The sequence below is a fragment of the Lates calcarifer genome, linkage group LG24, assembly GCF_001640805.2.
Source record: "Lates calcarifer isolate ASB-BC8 linkage group LG24, TLL_Latcal_v3, whole genome shotgun sequence".
Lineage (NCBI taxonomy): Eukaryota > Metazoa > Chordata > Actinopteri > Centropomidae > Lates > Lates calcarifer.
The window spans coordinates 5,392,088-5,413,478 of record NC_066856.1 but is presented as its reverse complement, the minus strand read 5'-3'; the positions used below and the strand labels follow the sequence as shown (position 1 = coordinate 5,413,478).

Here is a 21,391-nt window from a genome sequence, read left to right as displayed (position 1 = left end):
GGTAACTGTTCTGTTAATTGTAGAGTGAAAATAAGACTCTTACACAGCCCTTCAAAACTTGAATTCAAAGCTTATGAAATGTTACTGTTATAGTACCAGCACAGATAACTATTCAGGACTTTCTCTGTTTCTACCCAGCTTATAATTCTGCAGACTGGAGAATTTCACTTTCCCTTTGTGTTTGTGTGTCCACATGTCTCTTGTTCCATTATGTAGACTTTTCTAGCTGCAGGGTTGGAAAGGGAGCAGTGCATTGAGGCCATAGCAGCACTCTATCCAGTCTTCCCCCTTCCTCCCTCCCACAGTGATACCAGCATAGCTTTCGTCCTGGAATGTTTTTCTCTCCCCTCCTTTTGTGTCTTGTTTATGTCTTCGTCCTGCCTCCTTCTCTGTGTGGTTTTTCGATGCTAGGGGTGTATTTCAGTGCCACTAAATGATTCAGTAAGCCTCAGGACAGTGGAGACAGAAGCTCTGGCCTTGGCTGAAATCTGTTACATACTGATGATCTGATTCCACCAGTGTTTTTTTTTTTTTTTTTTTCTACTTTCAGAATGCCAAGCTCCCAGCAAACTATCAGTCCAACCCAAAAGTTACACTTTGTTGAAAACCTGTAATTTTGCCTGAAATTTAAAATCATATTGCTTTCATTAGAATGGTTTTGTTTCATTGAGGACTTACTAATTGAGCACTAATATCCCATGCTTTTGGTCAGATATGGTTTAATCTCCATTTCCTATTGAAGGGGTGTGTGTAAGTCAGAATGCACATTACTCTTATCGATTATATAAAATGAAAAAAAGAGTGCAGCATATAGAAGGTTTATGGTTATAGTTGAACTCATAAGCAGTAAAACATCACTCTTTTAGATGTATATTGTTGTGTAAGTGGTCTTCTCTCCCCTTGTTCAAAACATTCAGCCAGAAGATGGTGTGAAATTAAAATATCGCTGGAGTGTAAATTCATTTCTGACACTGGAATCAGGAGGTTGAGAACAAAATCGTAATTGTGATATTAGGATTGTGATTATCTTAAAGATCAGCATTTTAGGAAATACCCTTATTTACTTTCTGGCTGGAGTTAGACAACTAGATCGATACCACTCATGCTGCAAGCAGCTGTTTTTTTTTTTTTTTTTATTAAAACATTATTTCATGTTTGTTTAATCCATACAAAAACTGTAGCATAAAAATGATATTTTACTGTTTTATGGGGGTTTATTTCTTGACCAGGACCAATAAATTCCATGAGTCTCTGCCGGTTTCCTGGCAACTGCTCCCCACCAAGAAATGGTGGAGCAGATATAACGTGTTAATTAGAGAGCTTTAGAGATGGTATTTATGTAGACACAGCCAGGTGAGCTGTTTTCCTGTTTCCACTATTTCTGCTTATCTAAGCAATCTAATGCTGTCTGTAGCCTTATATTTACTATACAGATTCTATACTGATTCTGACCTTCATCAAGGAAGTGTATTTCCCACATTTTGTTTGTGCAGGGGACCTCTGAGGGCTTGTTGTCCAGGTTGGCTTGAAATGATGGCTTTGCTCTCCAAAGAGATAAGCTTGTATGTTCTGCCAGTTAGTCCTCATATCCTTGTATTACGTTGCTTTCGCACCTGTCTTTTTGTCGCTTTGGCCTGGTTCTTTGGGCTGCTGTGAAAGCTTTCAGTCAAACTCTGGTGTGGACCAAACAACTGGACAAAGATTTAGTGAAAATGAGCACCTCAGTTCCGCTTCAGTCCAAGTTTGGTGCCATTTCCTTAACGTGGGAAGAACAGACCAACACTTCTACTTCTGAATCCAGCCACTGATCATAGAAACTATACACAAAGCGTCTTTTTACTCCCTATATATAAATGTACAAGATCATCTGGTGACTATCCTCCCACATATTATGGTAAAAGATGCCCATTTGTCATCCTAATAATGCTCATAATCAGTTATATTCATGTTGTAAGGATGTAGGATTCAGTCAGTGAGTCATCTGTAAATCCATTTGACTTCATGCCTGTTCATCTTGTTCACAAAAAGTAAGTGTGTATATAAAAACATAAAAGACACAAATGTATCATACCTCTCTTTGTTACCGATGCTAAGCTACCGATGAGAAAATGACTTCCAGTATGAATTAGTCCATCTTGTACTCGTACAGGAATCTATACAATGTAGACTCTGCTTGGTCCTGATTTTATTCAAACACAATCTCTTTGACAGTCAAAAGCCTCTCCAACAGACGCAGATTCAAATGTATTCTGTGTGTGGGTTGCGTTTTAATATACACAAAGATATAGACAGCTTGCTTTTTAATACTTGATTAACCTTGTTCCCTTGCTGTTCACCACATAATTACGCTCTCTCTAAATTCCCCTGAATTTCTTAACAAAAATTGATGAAGGTCTTTTGTTTTTGGTTTGATGTTCTCCTCCTCTCATTTATCTGAAGCAGCAGCAGTTTGCTTACGGAGGCCATCCATTCATTATTTGCACACCAGCCAGTCAAAGAATTCAATTAAGACTTGGTCTCTTATGCACGGAGTGGGAGTTATTTGATTACACTGCTGAATCCATGTCATTACAGGTCATCAGCAGTGTGTGACTGAGACTGTGTGTACGTCAGTGCCCACAGGTTGAATTCTAATTGATTTATCAGATTTCAGTCAGAGTAGAGATTGAAGCTCATCAGCCACTTTGTCAGTAATTTGAGGTTTTTGTGATTCCTCTATAGCACAGATTAATTCAGGGCAGCACAGTGGATCACAGTGTGTAATAGGTCTTAACTGTGATGTGGCACTTTTCAAACTGGAAGCTGTAGCATCATCCCTCACATCTGTCCTGCTGCCTACAGATGGCTGTGTGGATTTAATAAACTGAAGGCTTTTATTCTGGAAAACAGCTCTAAAAATAATGCACTAATTTATAGATTGATACATAATATTTTAATGGCACCAATCTTAATACAATCTGTTTGTTTACATTGTTTATGAACATTTTTAGTCGCATTAATCAGCATTATTCCGTATGTGCTGCTCAACACGGTTTCTCAAGTCTGTCATAAAACAACAGGTGCTCATATGAACATTTAATCTATTTCGGTGTTTGATGTTATCATTCCTCTTGTTCATACTGGCCATGAGAGAAGGATCGTCTCGTGGGCCATGAGCGCAAATATAAAGTTTATCTCAACCTAATATAATGCTTAAGTATTCAGAGTGAGATAAATCAAGTGGATATCTTCAAAGTTAGTCTTTTAATATAAAATTCCCTCTTTGTGTTTCCCCGGACAGTGTTTCCCTGATGAGCTGCAGCAGTAGAAGGGATATCCACTTGATTTGTTTTACTCGGATGCCTGAAGCCTCATATAAGCATTAGATAAGCTTGTAAAAATATTTTTGCACACAGAACTGTAGATTTGATCCCTTATTACTTTTACCGGAAGCTCATTAGGAAGGGAACTCTTAGTGTCTGACATGAACAAGAGGAATGATATTAAACCATAAATAATTTAAGCAACACAGAAATGTTTTATACTTTAAATTGTTCAGTATGAAAATGCAGCTTTCAGATAACTGTTGTTTCATGTTACTGAAAATAAACTTCTATCAGATCAGCTACTGCTCAAATCAAACAGTTACCGTTTGATGAATATGTGCATTGTTAATTGTGGTCGTTCTGTTATTCTATCTGCACCAGACCTATCAAAAGTAAACTGAAATTATCTGCCTAAGAAAACGCATCCTAGCATAAAAAAAGATGAGGAACCTGAAAACGGATCATTAGGAAAATGACATTTCAGCCAGAGGAGATCAGGCTATAACTGATAAAGATTCTTTACTTTGATGCCACAAAAAATAGATAAAAAGAAAACCAATATCCTCTACCTTTCTCCATCAAACTGCCGCAGTGATTACTGTGATTATTGCTGTCTGGATGGTGGTGAGAAGGGAGCGAGAGGGATGATGTTGAGAGAAACTGGCAGATCTAAATCAGTGGTTACAAAACACATGGTTAGCTTGACACAAATTAGTAGCTGTCTAATACATGTTTTTGTTTGTGTTAGGTTTGACCATTTTCATTACATCGTAATTCATCTCAAATTCAACAAAGCATGATATTAAAAGTATAGATTTAACAATGCATTTAAATAAATGAACAATGGGAACATATGTAATTTGTTGTTCTGGTAACTTTAGAGGTTAGATTTATAACACGCTATAGTGTGTTGTAATATACGGTCTTTTGTGAGGGCACATGAAGTTGTTGTTTAATTTAACCTTTCTGAAAGTTGTTTCTTTTCTCAAAGAAGCTTCTGAGAAATCTTGGCTCTCAGTCAAGACTAAGACCCAATTTATTATCGAACATCAACATGTTGTTTTGCACCTGTGCGTGCTGCTCTGGACATGAAATACCAAACAGACAGTGCAAGTGCAATTTAAGATCAGGAAAATACCAGCTTGTCATAGCGTGCTGGTCTTTGTAGTGATCTTTGTACTTTCCAGCTCTGTACTGTTTTTCCAGTAATCTCCACAGTGTTTCAGATCATCCTTTCCCCAAGGTCTTAAATGTCTGAATAGTTTGGTAACAATCTGTTATCTTTCTGCCCAGGTATATGGCTCCAGAGGTCTTGGACGACTCCATAAACATGAAACACTTTGAGTCTTTCAAGCGAGCTGACATCTATGCCATGGGACTGGTCTTCTGGGAGATTGCCAGCCGCTGCTCTATGGGAGGTGAGGATCAAATGGGAGGGGGGAGGATCATTGAGTGAATGAATGGGAGGTTGACAGATTAATGGAGGGAGTGATGGATGAATGGAGCAAGAGAGGAACATTAATTATGGGAATATCGACACACACCGGTATCTTCATAGATGGAGGGACACATGCATGATCAAACAGTCTGAAAAATATATCTTGTAACCACCTTAATGTAAAGCCAAAATATTAACCATATGTTTTTTTATGGCAGGCATCCATGAGGACTACCAGCTGCCCTACTATGACCTGGTTCAGTCAGATCCATCAGTGGAGGAGATGAGGAAGGTGGTTTGTGAGCAAAAGCTTCGGCCCAACATTCCCAACCGCTGGCAGAGCTGTGAGGTAGGACACATTTCAGTGAATCTTACTCTGACTCACTCTGCAAAGATGTTGAGTGTTTTTTTTTTCTAATTATTTTTATCCATAATGAAATGAGTGGTGAGACTGTGGGTAAGCCCCAGTCCATCCAAATTTGTTATCTGCATATATATATTTGAGTCATCACTGACTGAATAAAGAATAAATAAACATGGGGTGGGAGGCTCACAGCATCAGAATTGTACATATTCTACTGTGTCCAGTAGTCCTGTTGTTTTCAGCTTGGTAGTTGTTGTAGCCAGTTGTATTCAACAGTAAGGCTGAACCTCAAAGCCCCAGAGTCCGTCTCAATAACACCACTCAATCATATGATACATGTGCACATACACATGCACCACACACAGGAGCACTCACCACAGTCCCCAGAGAGGAAGAAACTGCTCAGCTTGCAGGAGGAGAAAGTGTGTGTGTGCTGTATCTCCTTCAGTCTCTGGTTTCAGGTTTAACTGTACTGTAGACACACACACACACACACACTTGTGTTATCAGTTTGTTTACCTTGTTGGGAGTTATTATGATTTAATTTGAGGTGATTCTGGTAAATGCAGGCAACAGCGCTGCATGGAGGCAGAGACATGATTGAAAGGTTTTCACATGCTGAGGCATATGTAGGCATACACAGTGGCTCAGAGGAAGTCATTTCTGGCTCTGTTGTTCTCAGTGAAGATGATTCCACTGACTATAGACCACCAGCAGTTAGACACTACTTGACAGGATCCATCACTAGCTCTAAGTAGCCTGAGCCCCACTCTTTAGATATACCTCAAAACCTGTAAACACATTAAGCTTTTGTCTGATTCTCTTTAAACAATCCTTACTTTGTTTCTCTTCTGCAGACTTGGCAGATTTGATATATACATATCATTGGGTTAGCACATTCCATTATCACATTTGTCTCCTTAGCATATGTTTTTATACATTTCTGATGCTAAATTGAACATTGTTTCTGGTCATGGTTTGAACAAGATTGATTAATCTTGGAAAACAATGTTAAGGATATTGTTCCGATAGCTCTGTACCCCTCAGGCTTTCATTTTACACCTTTAAAATATTTCTGTTGTATTTCTGATACTGTTATGTTCAGTAGTGCTTGTATATGTACGACTGCACAAATATTATTGCCAAGTCAGCTACAGCTCCAGTATCATCTTCACCTGTAAGCAGACAGTTCTGCTGCACAAACACAATTCTTAAAGCTGGATAAAAATACAGGAACAGACCATGATGCGGAGTCACTGTCACATAATGTCAGACCTCACCTTCTGACATACATATTGACTCCCAGTCTTTGCAGGCTAGCCACCTTTTTCTGGTAGTATCCAGGCAGCGGTGATATTTGGAGTCTGGAATGAAGCTGTCTTCTTTCAGGGGTAAATTCTTGATTGATCTCCCTCAGTTTAATCAACAAGGTTTGCACCATAGCAATCATGTATCCATACATCTGTCCTGAATAAGAATCCCCTCAAAACATGGAGTGCCGACACCTTTCTGAGCCAAAAGCAGTATATTGATTTGGAAACTGCACCTGTTTAATTGTGTCTCTGCTCTGGTGCTTTCTACAGCAAGCTTAGCAACATCATTACCTTGTGTTTAAATAAAACCAGTAATAATATTTCCCTTTTTGTTTTCTTCATTTCAACAGCAGAGAACTGATGTTCAGGTTTAGTTTTTGTTCCACAAGGTTTTAGTTCTCAATCTATTTCTTTCAAGAGTTTCTTTTGTATGTGCCTTTTCAGACCAGACTTCTTTATAAACACAGACTCTCTTGTTAGCAGCCAACTCTGCTGCCCAATCACACTTGTAAAACTGGATATACACATCAGTCTGCAACATTAAAACCGGTTAGTGGCAAGTTAAGGGTTTTAATGTTATGGCTGAACGGCATATATAAATACATATATGTATACACACACACACACACACACACACACACACACACACACACAGCATGTATACATTTCTTTTGGCTGGAGCCAATCCCAGCTAACACTGGCCAAGTGGCGGGTACACCCTGGACAGGTTACCAGGTTACAGGTCTATCACAGGGCTGACATATAGAAACAAACAAGCATTCACACACACATTTACACCCAAGGGCAATTTTGACTCACCAGTTAACCTGACCTGTATGTCTTTGGACTGTGGGAGGAAGCCGGAGAACCGAGAGACAACCCTCACAGGCATTCAGAAAAGTGCACATAGAAAAGTCTATATACTCATGTATCCACACTTCTGTCCCAAATAAGACGTTGAGTAATGACACCTTTCTGAGCCAAAGGCTGCATATTGATTTGGAAATTGCATCTGTGCCCAGGTACTTTACACAATGAACTCAGCAACATCACTACCTTGTGTTATGTTTATATTAAACCAGTGAAAGCTGCACTCCCCTCTATGTTTTGTTTTTTTCATCTCTGTGGCATCTCAATAGAGAGCTGATGTTCAGGGTTAGTTTTTGTGCCACTAGCTTTCAGGTCTCAATCGATTTCTTTGTAGAGAGTTTTCTTTTGTGTCTCGGAACAGCTACAGCATGGTACTGTGGCTTTCCAGCTATATTCTTTTTTTTTTTTTTCTTTTTTTTTTTTGGGGCTTTTCACCTTTATTTTTTGACAGGACAGTGGAGAGGAGACAGGAAACAGGGAGAGAGAGTGGGGGAATGACACGCAATAAAGGTCCAGCCAGACCAGGAGTCAATCCGGGGACCAGCTGCTCAGGGCACTTACGCCCAAGTGGTACGCGCCCCAACCATTCGGCTACGGGGGGAATGAAAGTTCAGTTGGACCACCTCTGACGGTGACACGATCTGCTAGAAGGAAAACGCCTCACAAATAAATCAGTTTTCCGATTTACCGCAACTAAAGAAATACTCAGTTCATTCGTGGTTGTACAATAGTGTTACAGAAGCTGCAGGTTCTTGCCTCACAAACTATCTTTGACATGTACTGACAGTGGCATGTGGGGAGTACACAAACCCACCGCAGCCAAGTTTAATTTAGGCCTGTCATCAAGTTACTCACAGAATTAACATTAATTAGCGACAGCTGATATGACGTACCGCCGGCGACGCTTGTCATTTTAACTGGCGAAAGAGACTAAGCTCAGCACCAGCTAAAATGAGAACTGCCACACTGCTTTGCTAATGGTTATTAGCATCAGAGCTCAGTGAATCAGCGTTCATTCTGCCCAGGCAATATTTCAGATTCCCATGTTTATTTTCATTGGCTTATGCAGCAGGATACTGCACGGTAGAGCCCACCTTTCTTAATGGCTAAAACATGTAGGCTCAGGTGGACAAAACACAGAGGAGTGCAGTAATGAAAGGAACTGATTCTGATCAGTTTTAGTTTTGCTGACATCTCTGCTTGGCTCTATTCAGACATCAAGCAGGGTCCTCACTGCTGTTTTTTTAATTATGGACACTTAAGACAACTTAAATTTACATCAGAACCAGCTCCCATTGCATGCAGCAACTACAAAACACAACTTGTCTTTCCTTCTTTATTATGCAGTATGGCCCAATTAGGTACTGCATTTTTTTATCAATAGCTTTCTCTTATTTTATTAGAGATAAATACTTCGGACCAACCAACAGGGCTTCATTATATACACAAGCTCCAGTTTTTAAAGACAAATCAATGAATTTCCAGTTTTTGTTGTCCCACTGTTAAAACCTTCTATTTTATTTCCACTATTTATCTTCACCTGGACCACTAACCATGACGCAGCTTTTATCTGGACTCAGTTGAGACTTAATTATTTATGTTTTTAGAGGCACAGTCCAAACGCAGTTCGTTCACTATAGCAACTGCGATCTGGTTTCACTGTTTGGTCTGGAGATAAACACAGGAATGTCTAGATCAGCTCACACACACCATGCATACAAAAAGCCACTCTTATTCACATAACAATGATGCACAGTGATCCACTGACTGCAATAATGAAACCCCACCCATCCAGACCAACAGGATTAGTAAGTTGAGACTGCAGATGCAGACCCGGAGAGTGTTTGTAAAGCCAGCTCAATCAGTTACTAGCCCACATTGGTGAATGATACTTTTGTTGTGGTACCTCCCTTTAAAGTTGAAGAACTTTGAAATTGCATTTTCATTCTGTCTTTTAATTTTCAGCTCTAGTGCTTTGTTGGCGCTCTTTTTATTGTTTGTTGCCAAGAAAACGCATGTGGCCTTTGGCAAGAAAAAGTCCTAATGAGCGACTGGTGTTTAGCAAGGATTCCAGAAAAATATAATCCATAACTGTCATGTGAAGTAATAGGCTTCCAAGAATAGCTTTTACCAATTTTGCAGTCTGTATAGACACAATAAAGAGAGAATTGTATCAAGCTCAGACTACACCAGAGCCTCATTATACTGTATGTACACATAGTTTTCACAGTCAAGTTGCACTGGTTGCTCTGTACAGCTGACTTTGTGCTGATCAGCCCATTAGTATTTTGATCGGATCCATTAGAAACAAACACAATCTCATAACTTCTGCAACTTGATGGTGGAAACATTTTAGCCACGCTGTCGTAACGCAAATGGTTGTCACACCAAATATTGATTTGATTTAGGTTTTTCCTGTTTACTGCACTTTGTATGAAGTCAATGGATAAATCCAAACTGTTCATGATATTATTTTTAGAGCATCTTCACTTAACTGCATTTTTGCCACAAACTTTTGCCCAGTACTGTTCATATATACATATGTAAGGAAAGAGGTGGGGAGGGGTGTAAAACGGAGCAGGGGCACTTGTAGTACAGGTACTGGAAACACTCATGCAAGATAATTATTTCCTATGTATCTGCTTTCATATTTGAATACACATACACAACAAAAATGATCGCAATTAGAGCCATGTTAAAGGGATGGTTGCTGTTTCTGAATAATTGTATGTTTTACACACTGCCATTATCTGTCCTTCTAGTGTGCAGCCATTTGTACAAATCGACACTACTGAACTGTGTTCCTGAACTGTTCCTATATGGGACCTTGTGGCTAATTGTGATCAAACAAGACTCCTCAGCATCTAAAGTGGGTCTTTTTGAGGATCCTAGACATAGAATTAAGATCCCCCAGTGTAAGAAGCACTCATTCAGAGTCAAGTCTTGTACAGTTGTTCCTCTGTGTTGCAGTTGACGCCACTGGTTTTAACAGCGGCTTTCCCAGGAGAGATTTTTTCAGTCAGCTCACCATTCCACCATTTAGTCGTAAATCAGAATGCCAGATTAAAGTAAATGAAGCTGTGTCTGAAAGCATTTGAATCTGTAAGATTTTATATAAGAAATGAGCTTCAGCTAGCTCTGCTAAAGGAGACAGTGGTAATGTGAAAAGTGTGTGTCTGTGCATGTGTGTGCGTGCAGATTGCTTGTTCGTGGCAGTGTGGATCTGGCACTAGTCCACCGGATGAATGGAGGACTGGAATGTGTCGACCGTCTTAATGAGCACTGTAGGAAGTTTCACAGATGATGCACTAGAATCTCACCAGACAGACACTGTGAGAGACTAAATAAACTGAGACACATACACAAACACACACATAGACATGTTGACTCATACATACCAGATGCTGTTTACAGCCCCGCCATGGGAGACGTGAAGAAATTAGTGTAAACTTTGGAGGCTTTAGCCTGATTTTCAAAGGCTATTTGCAGTGTCTAGTTGGAAGTCACCACTTTAGTGAGACAAGAGGAAATACTTTCCTTTAAAAAAAAAAAAAAAAAAAAAAGGTTCAGCCGTATCTGCCAGAAAAAAAAACCAAGATTGAATCAAGAAATGATTGTCAAAAAGTATTTTATGTAACACTAACACAAGAGTAGAAAATGCATATTTGCTATTTCAAATTTTTCTTAAAAACCACTGTTAGGAGCAGACAGAGGTGTCAGGAAATAACTGATAAGGAGAATCAGGAGAAGTGAATTTATTTTCACCAGTTTTATACCTGAAAACCATAAAACCTTTTGAATTAGAGGTCCTAATCATTATCGTAGTCAAATTTCTAGAGTTCTAAGAAGAATCTAACACGGGATGTTTAGTTTGTAAGAATATATGTCCAAATCCAAATTACTGAAGACCGTCAGGCAAAACTAAACTCTGCTTAATTTCCATATTAAGTGAAAACCCCAAAGAACACCAACAGTTTTTGTTTATTTAACATTTAACATCAGCTCATTGAAACATCAAAACATAACTGATTAACACCAGAATAACTGATTCATGGGAATATTGGGACAGCCCAAGCTTTAAGGAGCATTTGCCATCAACAGATATAAACTGTGGTCTAAAATCTTCTAATAAACTGAAGTTGTTTGCATGGTGTTGCAAGCATTGAGTGTTGAAACTGTGTGTTTGTTGGTGATATTCACTGCAGGCATGTGACATCCTGAACCTTATTCATGCTCTTTATCAGTCAGCTCTCTTGTTAAGAAATATCCTGGCTTCAGGAAGAATGCATAAATAGAAAGAAGAAATTCAAATAAAAACAGCAGAAATCTGTAGAACATGCTCCAAAGACCAGTTAACTTAGAGAGGGCTCACCAATTCCCTTAATATGATGATGACGGTAATGAGTTAGATTTTAAATTCACACATTCTGTGAACTCTGTAGTGCTGATGATAGAGAATGGGGATCCAAATGTTAATTAATGAATCCATGAAGTACAGTGAAACCAGAACCAAAGTGATATGGGATTACCATCTTGCTGAGGAATTGTAGACCAAATGTAACCTACATCGTCTTGACTGGAGTAAGAATTAATTAAATTACATCACTGGAAAATAAGAAGACACAAAGGCTCAGATGGCTGTCTTTTAAAGTTGAAAGTATTATTGCAGTATTTTTAGGGTGGACTGGAAGTTGGAATAGTTGATTGAGTTTGAGCTAAGATTGTAGAAGTCGACTTTATACCAGTGCCTGAGGAAGTGGAAGTGAATATTTCATTCTGATCTGATATGGAGTTAAAGGAGGAAAGCTCCGATCCAGACATACATTTTAGCCATTCATGAAGAGTAATTGAATGAGAGAGATGACAAGAATTCACAAAGACCCAAAGCTGAGTTTAAACAGTGTATGTAGGATACTAAAAGATAGTCAAACTGAAAGGTGAGGTGCCATGAAGGAAGCATGTAGGTTTCAAGTACAATGGGACCCAAAATAGAGCCTTGAGAAACCTCACAGATCACGAGGACCTCCAGATTCACACTGATCTATGTGGACAGATTTTTTTCTGAACAACAGAAAGTTTTGAATAGTCATGGTCAAACAGTATCATATCTCCTGCTGTGGATATGAGAACAGTAACAATTTAGCGCATAAAGGTTAATTCTGAACCTTGGAAATATTCATTTTACAGAATACTTTTAACCCAGATCCATTTACCAACAGCTTCTTACTTTTATGAGGTTTCAGCCACATCGCACAGTCCTTACCAGTGAATGGAGTTTGTGTCATCAGACATCAGACTGTTCAGCTTGATGTTGTAATTGAGTCATATTAACTTTTGTCATCTCTCTCCTCTGTAGGCCTTGCGGGTGATGGCAAAGATAATGAGGGAGTGTTGGTATGCCAACGGTGCCGCCCGACTCACTGCTCTCCGAATCAAGAAAACCCTGTCTCAGCTCAGCCAACAGGAGGGAATCAAGATGTAGACAAAACTACCAAACACACACACACATGCACACACACCTCTGACTGGCATCCATATCGTTAGCATTACAGCATTATTATCTTCATTATTATTCATCGATTGTTCCTCCCCTTTAGTTTGAAGGGCAGTGAAGAATATTTTTCCCCTCGTGCTCTTTTTTCGCATCCCATTTCATTCACTGACAAGCTGATGAATCCTGCACCTAGAGCTGAGGAACCATCTATATGTGTGTGTGTGTGTGTTGCACTGGGGTGACATACACACATGAATGGCTGGAGGGATGGATAAATGGATGGATGGATCTGATGAGGGGTGGTTGTGTCTGAAGTGGATAGAAGAGGCATTAAAGGAAGCCTCCACTCATTATCCTCCATGTTAATTTACTATATTCATCAAGTGAAGTCTTTCAAAGACCCATACAGGCAACTGGTGTCCATGTCAACTCCCGCCTTCACCGCTCATCACACACCAACCAATAAAAGCTCAGACCTCATCGGGTAAACTAAAGGCCAGACAGGTAGCTGAGAATCACCTGGGAGGCCTCTGAGCTGCCAGAGCTTCGCTCTCATCTCCTTATATCTTCATTATCACTTCATTTGTATATTAGCATTTCATTCTTTACTTCAGAGTGTTAAGCTACTCTTCAGTAGGGCTGCAAGTCACTCATTTACATTTTTGAATGATCTATCGAATCATGAAATACGCAGATTTCCTGAGTGTGTAAAAAATGAGTTGAAAAATCAAAATGGAACCAATGCTGAACTTACTGTTTAAAATTGAACAAAAATTTTTGGATGTAAAAATTCGAGCTAAGTCAAAAAGTCAGACTGCCCAAATTCTAAAAAAAAGATTCTAACAACAAGGATAAACAAACAGGTCTGAATGGAGTCAATTTGTCCTGTCAGGTTTAGTGTTGACTGTTACCAAGTAGCCTGTCAAAAGTTAGTAGCAGTTTAATATCAATTTTGTAAATGTCAGAAAATGGACAGTTTAGTTTGTCTTTAAATTCTAATCCAAAGAAATGACAAATAATGGAAAAAGGATTTTCCATTTGGGTGAGGCAGTTAAGTTTATATTCACCATTATTTTGCTGCTAGAGAAGGCAGCCACAGAACAAGCAGCTGCTTGACACACATCCTCCTAATCATTGAGCTAACAGTGAGTCATCCATGATCGGTAGTATTTCAGAGGGTAAAGATTATTCAACAAAGAAAACCGTTTCTGTTGCAGCCCTACTCTTGAGTCATTTTACGGTAGCACTGGGGACTGAAGCGAGGACCTGGGGGTCATGGGACAGTCTGTAAGCCGCTCTGTGGGGGTCACACAAACGTTGGCTTCATCTAGTTGAGTTGTGAGCAGAATCTCTCATCTCTGCAACAATTTTGCACCTGTTTTTCATTTGTTACTGTTGTATTTCCCCGTCTCCCATCGTATTGTCAGGGAGTCGGACAGGTCAGTTTAATTTATTGTGTTTTTTGAATTTTCTTTCTGGTGGCAGGGGATCTTTTTTGCAAAACTAAACTGGACATGATGACCTCATTCATTTTTGGCGAACATGCTGCAACATATGCAATATACAGTAGATAAATGTGTCTATTTTCTATACTCTGCTCTGCTAAACCACAAACAGCAAGAACAACAACAACAACAACAACAATCAGCTGCCACCATGCCTTCCAAGCCAGCTGTTACCAGAAAGTGCCAGTGCTTTAAAAACCCAACTCCTCTCATGTCGGCTGCTGTGGAGTGTGTTTGTTCTCGCGTGTATGCAGCTCTGTGCGTGTGTGTCAGAGGAGGCCTGCGGGAGCCCTGCCGAGCATACAGCAAGCTCGTACTATGCACACCCAAGAAGTAGGGACGGAAAGCAAGAAGGGACACACACCGCACATCACAGCACGCACAACTCAGCCGACTCTCTGGTGCCATTTCGTCAACCCCCTCCCCTCCCACCTGAACACCCGACCACCTCAGCAACAACTCATTGTACAGCTTCTCCTCCCAGTGGACTGAGTCTGGAAACTGAGCTCCAGCACCTCAAACTGTGTTTAGTTGGAAAAACTTCGCCACAAAAGCTTACGGCGGCTTTCGAAAAGAGACACAAAAAACTTGTAAGCATTACTGATGTTGCCCTATAAATGTAAACTCTTGGATTTCTGATTTTTGTTCTCTCACATGTTTGCGCCGTTGACAGCGCAGCAGCGCGAATCAACCTTTCAAGTGTTTTCTTCTCTGTAGGATAATCAACAAAAAAAACAGTGAGGTACATTCATTTAAATATAGCAAATGGATATTTACTAAGCCATAGGTTTTCCAGGTTGTTTATCATTTTTTTTCTTTTTTGTGGCAAGGTCTTTTTCTACTAGAATGTACATTTACGAAAAACAAAAGATGAAAAAAAATATGCGTAAAATGGACAATTTTGTCATTTCAGCTTAGCAAGCCTTAAGGGACCAATGCATAAGAGTCAGGATCTGCTCTTATTTTTTTTCCCTTTATTTTTGTTTGTTTTGTTTTTTTTTTTTTTTTAAGATAAATACATATATATATATATATATAATATATATATATATAAATATATAAAAAAATTGATTACTATGACAAAGGTAGTGTCATAATTCTATCTAAAGGACAAAAAAAATATATGTAGCACCTGATTTAACAGTTTGTTTCAGTCAAGTGTTTGTCCTGTTGCCAAAATTGCCATACATCTAAACCCATTCTATCTTATTTTACAGATCTGCTTGTGTCTGAGTTCCATCAAAAGCACTTGTCTTTGTCGTTTAGTACACAGGTCAAAATTTAACACATAATTACAGTTTGAATACACAAAGTATTAAACAGTCTAGAATGATTACATCCAGTAAATTAAACCTGCCAGACAGTGCTGTACTCAAAGAAATCCCACAGAGTCTCTTGATTGTTCAGCAATAAGTGCACTTCTGAACCACTGCGGGGTTTACCTGTGTGGCAATTTGGATGTCAGCGAGTCCGTCTGTCCCCATTGTTTTCCTTACATAATGGATACATAATGTATTGATGTGCTGCTACTTAGTTGTCCACCTCGTTTTCTGAGTCGAGGTGAGAGCTGCCGTTGGATGTAAATTTCCTCAGATTGCCTGAATCTGATCATTCTGTGCCATGTTGCTCTGATGCAAATCTAGCGCATTGTCATTTGGTAGGCAGTCTACTCAAAGATTTGCTGAAGTGTGTTCAAGAGTTGTGTCAGCCATCATTCATGGACGTGCAGGAGACCCACACCTGCACCCACTGCAGCAGCTCATTTCACTGATGAGTTCTTCCTCTCTGGTTCAAAGTGTGGATCAGTTCAATCAGTTGCTGTAGAATGGAAAGCTGCAGCCTCCATGGACCATGGTTGAAAGCCGCTGTGCCAAACTATCGATGGGGTTCGGAGTAGCTTGTTCTCTCCACTTTGAAGCCCACACAGTTGGAAATGCATTTAGAGATATTTTCCTCTACTAGAAGCCCAAGTTTAGAGGAGGGGTTAGGAGAGCAAAGTTATCAAATTCTTTTTGATAATAGTCATTTGTCCAGTAAAAAGTGCTTTTTCTCTGTAAGAACCCCCTAGTTGATGGCTTTATAGCAACTGATAATGTAATCACAGATAGATAATGACATAGTTGACATAGTACCTATAAAAATGTCATAAATCCTTTTCAGCATTCAATTCTAAGTTAATGTAACAGCAATGGTAATAGATCTTTCTTTAAAGCTATATACCGTAACTTGACAGACATTCTTTATTCATAATTCATGGTCTCTGATAGTCTACCTGCAATTATTTTTCATGATCAGTTCTTGCCTAAGTAGACTGAATAGTAAACCACTTAAATAAAACAAAACCACTCCAAGTCAAATTGAAACAAACAGCAGTTGATAGAACACTTACCATTCAACTCCACTTATTTGTTTGTTCAAGAGCTTTTAAAGATATCCCACTTAATTCAGCAGTTGGCCAACTTGTGGGATGGACCATTATGCTAATGTAGGATATGTGCAAAGTTGATTTATGGCATTTAGGCTTACTGGTATGAGTGAGGAAGTGGGCCTTGGGTAGACATAGAGACTGAGATAAATGCTTTTCAATAAGCCAGTTGCTCATCTTTTGATTTTATAAATACTGTTGCATCTCTAAAGAAAAATCTGCACATCTAGTTGGCTGAGGTGAAGAATCCCATAGCCTTTTTATAAAATGTTCAAAACATTCTAATGTGACTTATCCATTTTTGTGATTATATTATCAGTTGATACAGGCTTTATTCAGCAATTCCCTTGTCATCCTTTAAAAAAATTAAATGAATCCTTTAAAGACTTTGGTTAAAAAAAAAAGAAGGAAAAAAAAGTTTGACAAAAAGCAGTCAAGGTGTGATGTATCCACCTGTTTAGTTCCACTGTTCAGAGTTGTTCTCGTGAATGAAGTATTCTTAAATATGTAGAAATGATCAGCAGTGGCAGAAGTGACATATTAAGCATTGTAAATATCTTGTGGAGTAAACAACAGAAGAAAGCTATCCTGATATTTGAAGAAAGTAAAGTGGATATCGCTGCTATATAAAATACAAAAAGGGTGACAGACTATGCTGAATTAAATGTTAAATGTGTAAACTAGTGGGCCAACTGGGGCTTGCCAGGGAAAACCAGGGCCAAGGATTCATCTTTCTAAGCCATGTGGGTTTGGGGTGCAGGGTGGGGGATCGGTGGTGGTACGGGAAACGCTAAATTTAAAATCTCAAAGTATCCCTTTAAGTAAGCCCTGGCTAGCCCTGCTGGCATTTTGGGTGGGATTGAGACTGTATAGTATGTGTATTCCATTAGTAATGTCATTCTCTGGGACATTAGCAACAACAAAAGCTCAACTCAACAGCACCTCTGGTATGCCTCTACTAGGACAACCTTCATTCTGTCTTAAAGTCACCAGCAGCCTTGTAGTTTTTCTTTTCAAAACCCAAGATGACTTAACTGTAAAAAGATTTTTGCACCCAACTGTTTTTCTCTTGTGGTCTTTATACAGCAGTCTTTCTGTCTTGGATTCTATCTTGCCTTTCTCTCTTGTCATTCCATGTTCTCTAATTGACATAACAGATATCTCCTAGCTACAAGGGCCACACTTCACTGCAGCCGGTTCACATGCTTCACAGCTCCATAACAGGCAAACCAGCTCACGTCCATCCCTGCCTACATTTACTTATCTCTAAACTCGCATCTTAAGGCTGGACTATGCTTGAAACAAACCAGTCTTTGTGATGCACTGCATCACACAAATGGCAATTTTAGGCAGTCTCTCCTATAAGTCGTTCATGGTTTTGCCCTTAAATGTACACACGACAGAGAAGACACAAGACATAAATTTAAACTGTCTGAGCTCGACTTTGGAAAGTTTTAAAAAATCTGTTGGACACAGCCCGGACAAGTTGCAGAAAGCACTTTGCTTGAAGCACACTGATGCCTTTGAAAGAGTACGTCATTGATTTAGACAAACTCCCCAACACCTGGAAACACTTCAGTGGAGTTGCTTTCATGGGATTGTCTGGATTCCTTGTTGGATGGTCAAACTGTGTCTGAAACCCCCTCCCCCGTACCTACACTGACACTGGAATGGTGGCAGCAATTGACATTATTCGTACATTTCCAGCACCACCAATTGGACCAACATAATGGATGTCTGCAAGGAGAGACTGTCTCAGAATTGCATTGTTATCCCCATACTTAAAAGAATTCTCTGTGAAAGCAGGCTCTTCACACTGTATGAAACTGCTATGAACACTTTTGTGTTCAGACATGGCTGAACAACATTTTGAACAAACTATTTTGTTTCAAGCATACTCTGACCTTAGGATTATAAGAGGGGCCATTCTGTAAACCGTTCCTCCTTTAGTCTGGAAGTCATTGGGACTGAACCCGTAAATCATGTTTTTCCTTCCTTAATTTGTGGGTTATTTGGGTTTGGCAAACCTTTTTGCTTAGATATTTTGATCACTGAACCATTTTTTAAAAATTTACAAAGAAAATCCATTGTAACTCCTCTTTGAGAATCTTACCTTGCCTTTTCTCTCTGTAGCTCAGAATAAGGGAAGGGGGGGCACTGTACACTGTTTATATGCAGCCACCATGCAATTTCAAACCTCGGTCCACTGGTCAACACAGATGAAGGTTGTGAATGGGAGCAGCAATGTGGCTGAGCCATTTAGTGACTCAAACCCGTAGAGATGTGTTATGTTTGTTGTCTGGTCAAATATGCAGCCTTTTCATGCTATTCTTTTTAAGGCAAGAAAGGCACAAAAAAGCAGTTTCTTCTGCTCTGCGTGCATTGATGGAGAGGCAAAACAGGAGGTAACATAAACTATGCCAGCAGCTCTATCGCTTCAAACCACGCACCTAGAAATTCCCACAGCTGTGAATGTATCAGCCCTCTCAGAGTCAACAACCAATCCGAGCACAACCTGCATAACTCAGCCCAAAGGTCGTGGCAGCAACTTTGTGAGCATGCAAATATCCGCCGCACGGGTCTGTTTCTATCTCTGTCTCTTTTTCTCGTTATGCAAAGTCTGGGCCAATCATGTCTGCCCACTCAGTCCCTCTGGATCACACAGGTTGAATGACCTATCTATGCTAGCATGATCCACACACTGTGATGAGGTCTGCGTTTGGGTCAAAGAATTAAATCATTCTCTTTTCATGGTTGCCCTCCATCATCTCAGAGATCTTCTGTATCTCTGCCGAAGCATCTGCAGTGGTCAGAAGCCAGCGAAAGTGTAAAGGTTGATATGAAGAGCGGTTTGGGTCGCTAAAGGGCTCAGAGCTTTGCTCGGCTACAAACAGTTTTCTTCTCCAGTTCGATGCTGCAGTGAGGCCTTTGTGGCAACAAGGGTAGCAGAAAGCTTTATCATGTTTTATTTGGTGCCTAAGTTTGACAAGACTTCTTTTTACTTTTCACCTCGAATGACAAGACTGCATGTGATTGTGTGTCTGCATTGATGTCTGCATTACCTGCTTTATAGAAGTCATCCAAAAGCTGAGATCTTAAAAAGCATAATTAACATATTAAAAAGGTCACTTAATCAAAAAGAAAATACCTCCTTTTAAAGACCAATGTGTTTTACCTCACTGTATATATATTCTTGATTTGTTTACTCCAAGTTTGCAATTTATCTTTCTCTTTTGTTTCTATGAAATGCTTAAAAAAAGTTGAAGAGAATAATTTGTTTTTCTTTTCAATGGTTCTTTTTTGTCAAATGGCATTGTATTGTGTTTGTGTTGTGCCCAAGCAGTATACTATTCCTCTTTTACCATGCTCTGTATATGACCTGTTGGTTGTGTTCTGCGTGAGCTGTACAGTCAAAAGCGCTTTACAAATGTCCAAGCCCCCTTCTGAGCTCTGGTACAAATGCCTTGTTCAATATATTCCTTTGTTTAATGAAAAAAAAGAAAAAAAAAGAGTTGAAGTGGAGGTAGAGGAGGCTGGAAGTGAGGGGAGGGACTGTAAAGCGAAAACCCCTCAACAACTATTGAGCCCTCCTCACCTCACAACCCTCTTGGATTTCTAAACATATTATAATCTTGACTTTTTTATATAGTGTGTACAGATGAATGAGAGATCAGCATAGGAACTAGAGGATTGACACTTATGTTAACTTCTAACATAGCTGGAGTAGAAAATGGTGTGAATAAAGAAACAAAGTTTCACTATAAGTTTTGTCTTTATTTATTTGCTAGCTCCTGGGAAGTCAACACCTCTTGATGGTGGTTTACAGTCCAGAAATCACTGAACTAGTCCTTGAAAGAATAGTGCATGTTAATGGAGATCTGTGCATTGAACACCATCTGTTTCATTATCTGTATATCAAAAATAAAAGTGTCAGGACACTTTTAAACATGGCTTAACTAATCCAGGCTAACATGATGTTAGTCAGCTACAGTAATCCTGATAAATCTGGCTCTGCTAATTTGGTTCTTCAAATGCAGAAGGTAGTCTGGTGCTCTCAGAAAAAGTTCGGTAGCTTTAATAGTGTTGTGCTCTTATTTTGAAATAAAGGCAACATGGCTGCAGACCACATATTTTACATCAAGACTTCTGGCCTTGGAAGTAACAGAATTTGGCACTGAGCAGTGGAAGAAAAGCCTTTGCTTTTAAAAAATTGGCTGATGAAATGAATTCACTCGAAGCTCAATTCGTGAGTATTTTTTAGATTTGAATTTGAATCAATTAGATTATTACATGATTGTACAAGTATGTGAATTTCATCCAACTCTGCATCTTTTCATGGCTCTATAGCCACTTTGAGTTAATAGTTTTAGGATTGAAGAGCTCTCCTCAGTCTTTTTTTCCAGCTACAGCTGCCTGCTGTAAAAAGTTTTCTAACACATTCATCATGAGGTGATAATATGACAGACTGTGGGTTTGTAGCTTTGACATGACCGATCAGACAATTGTAGTTGAGGTGCATTAGAAATTAAAATATTGTTATTCTCAAGTCGCACCGTATTTGAAACACAACAATGCATATTTGTAGTAATCTAGTGTAAAACTATGAATACATTTAGTGAGATACAGCACCTTGTATTTATTGAGAACAGGTAAATCCAATTCTTTGTCCAGATTCTG

At 39.3% G+C, this 21,391-nt stretch overlaps 1 protein-coding gene across 1 annotated transcript in view; it reads left to right on the top strand.

The window, feature by feature from the left end:
- Positions 1–20,478, top strand: part of tgfbr1b (transforming growth factor, beta receptor 1 b) — a 71,458-nt gene extending 50,980 nt beyond the window's left edge. The window contains 3 exon segments of the mRNA XM_018698316.2: positions 4,599–4,723; positions 4,962–5,092; positions 12,647–20,478. Coding sequence (XP_018553832.1) covers positions 4,599–4,723; positions 4,962–5,092; positions 12,647–12,772 — 382 coding nt within the window. The 3' untranslated portion in view covers positions 12,773–20,478.
- The last annotated feature ends 913 nt before the right edge of the window (positions 20,479–21,391 follow it).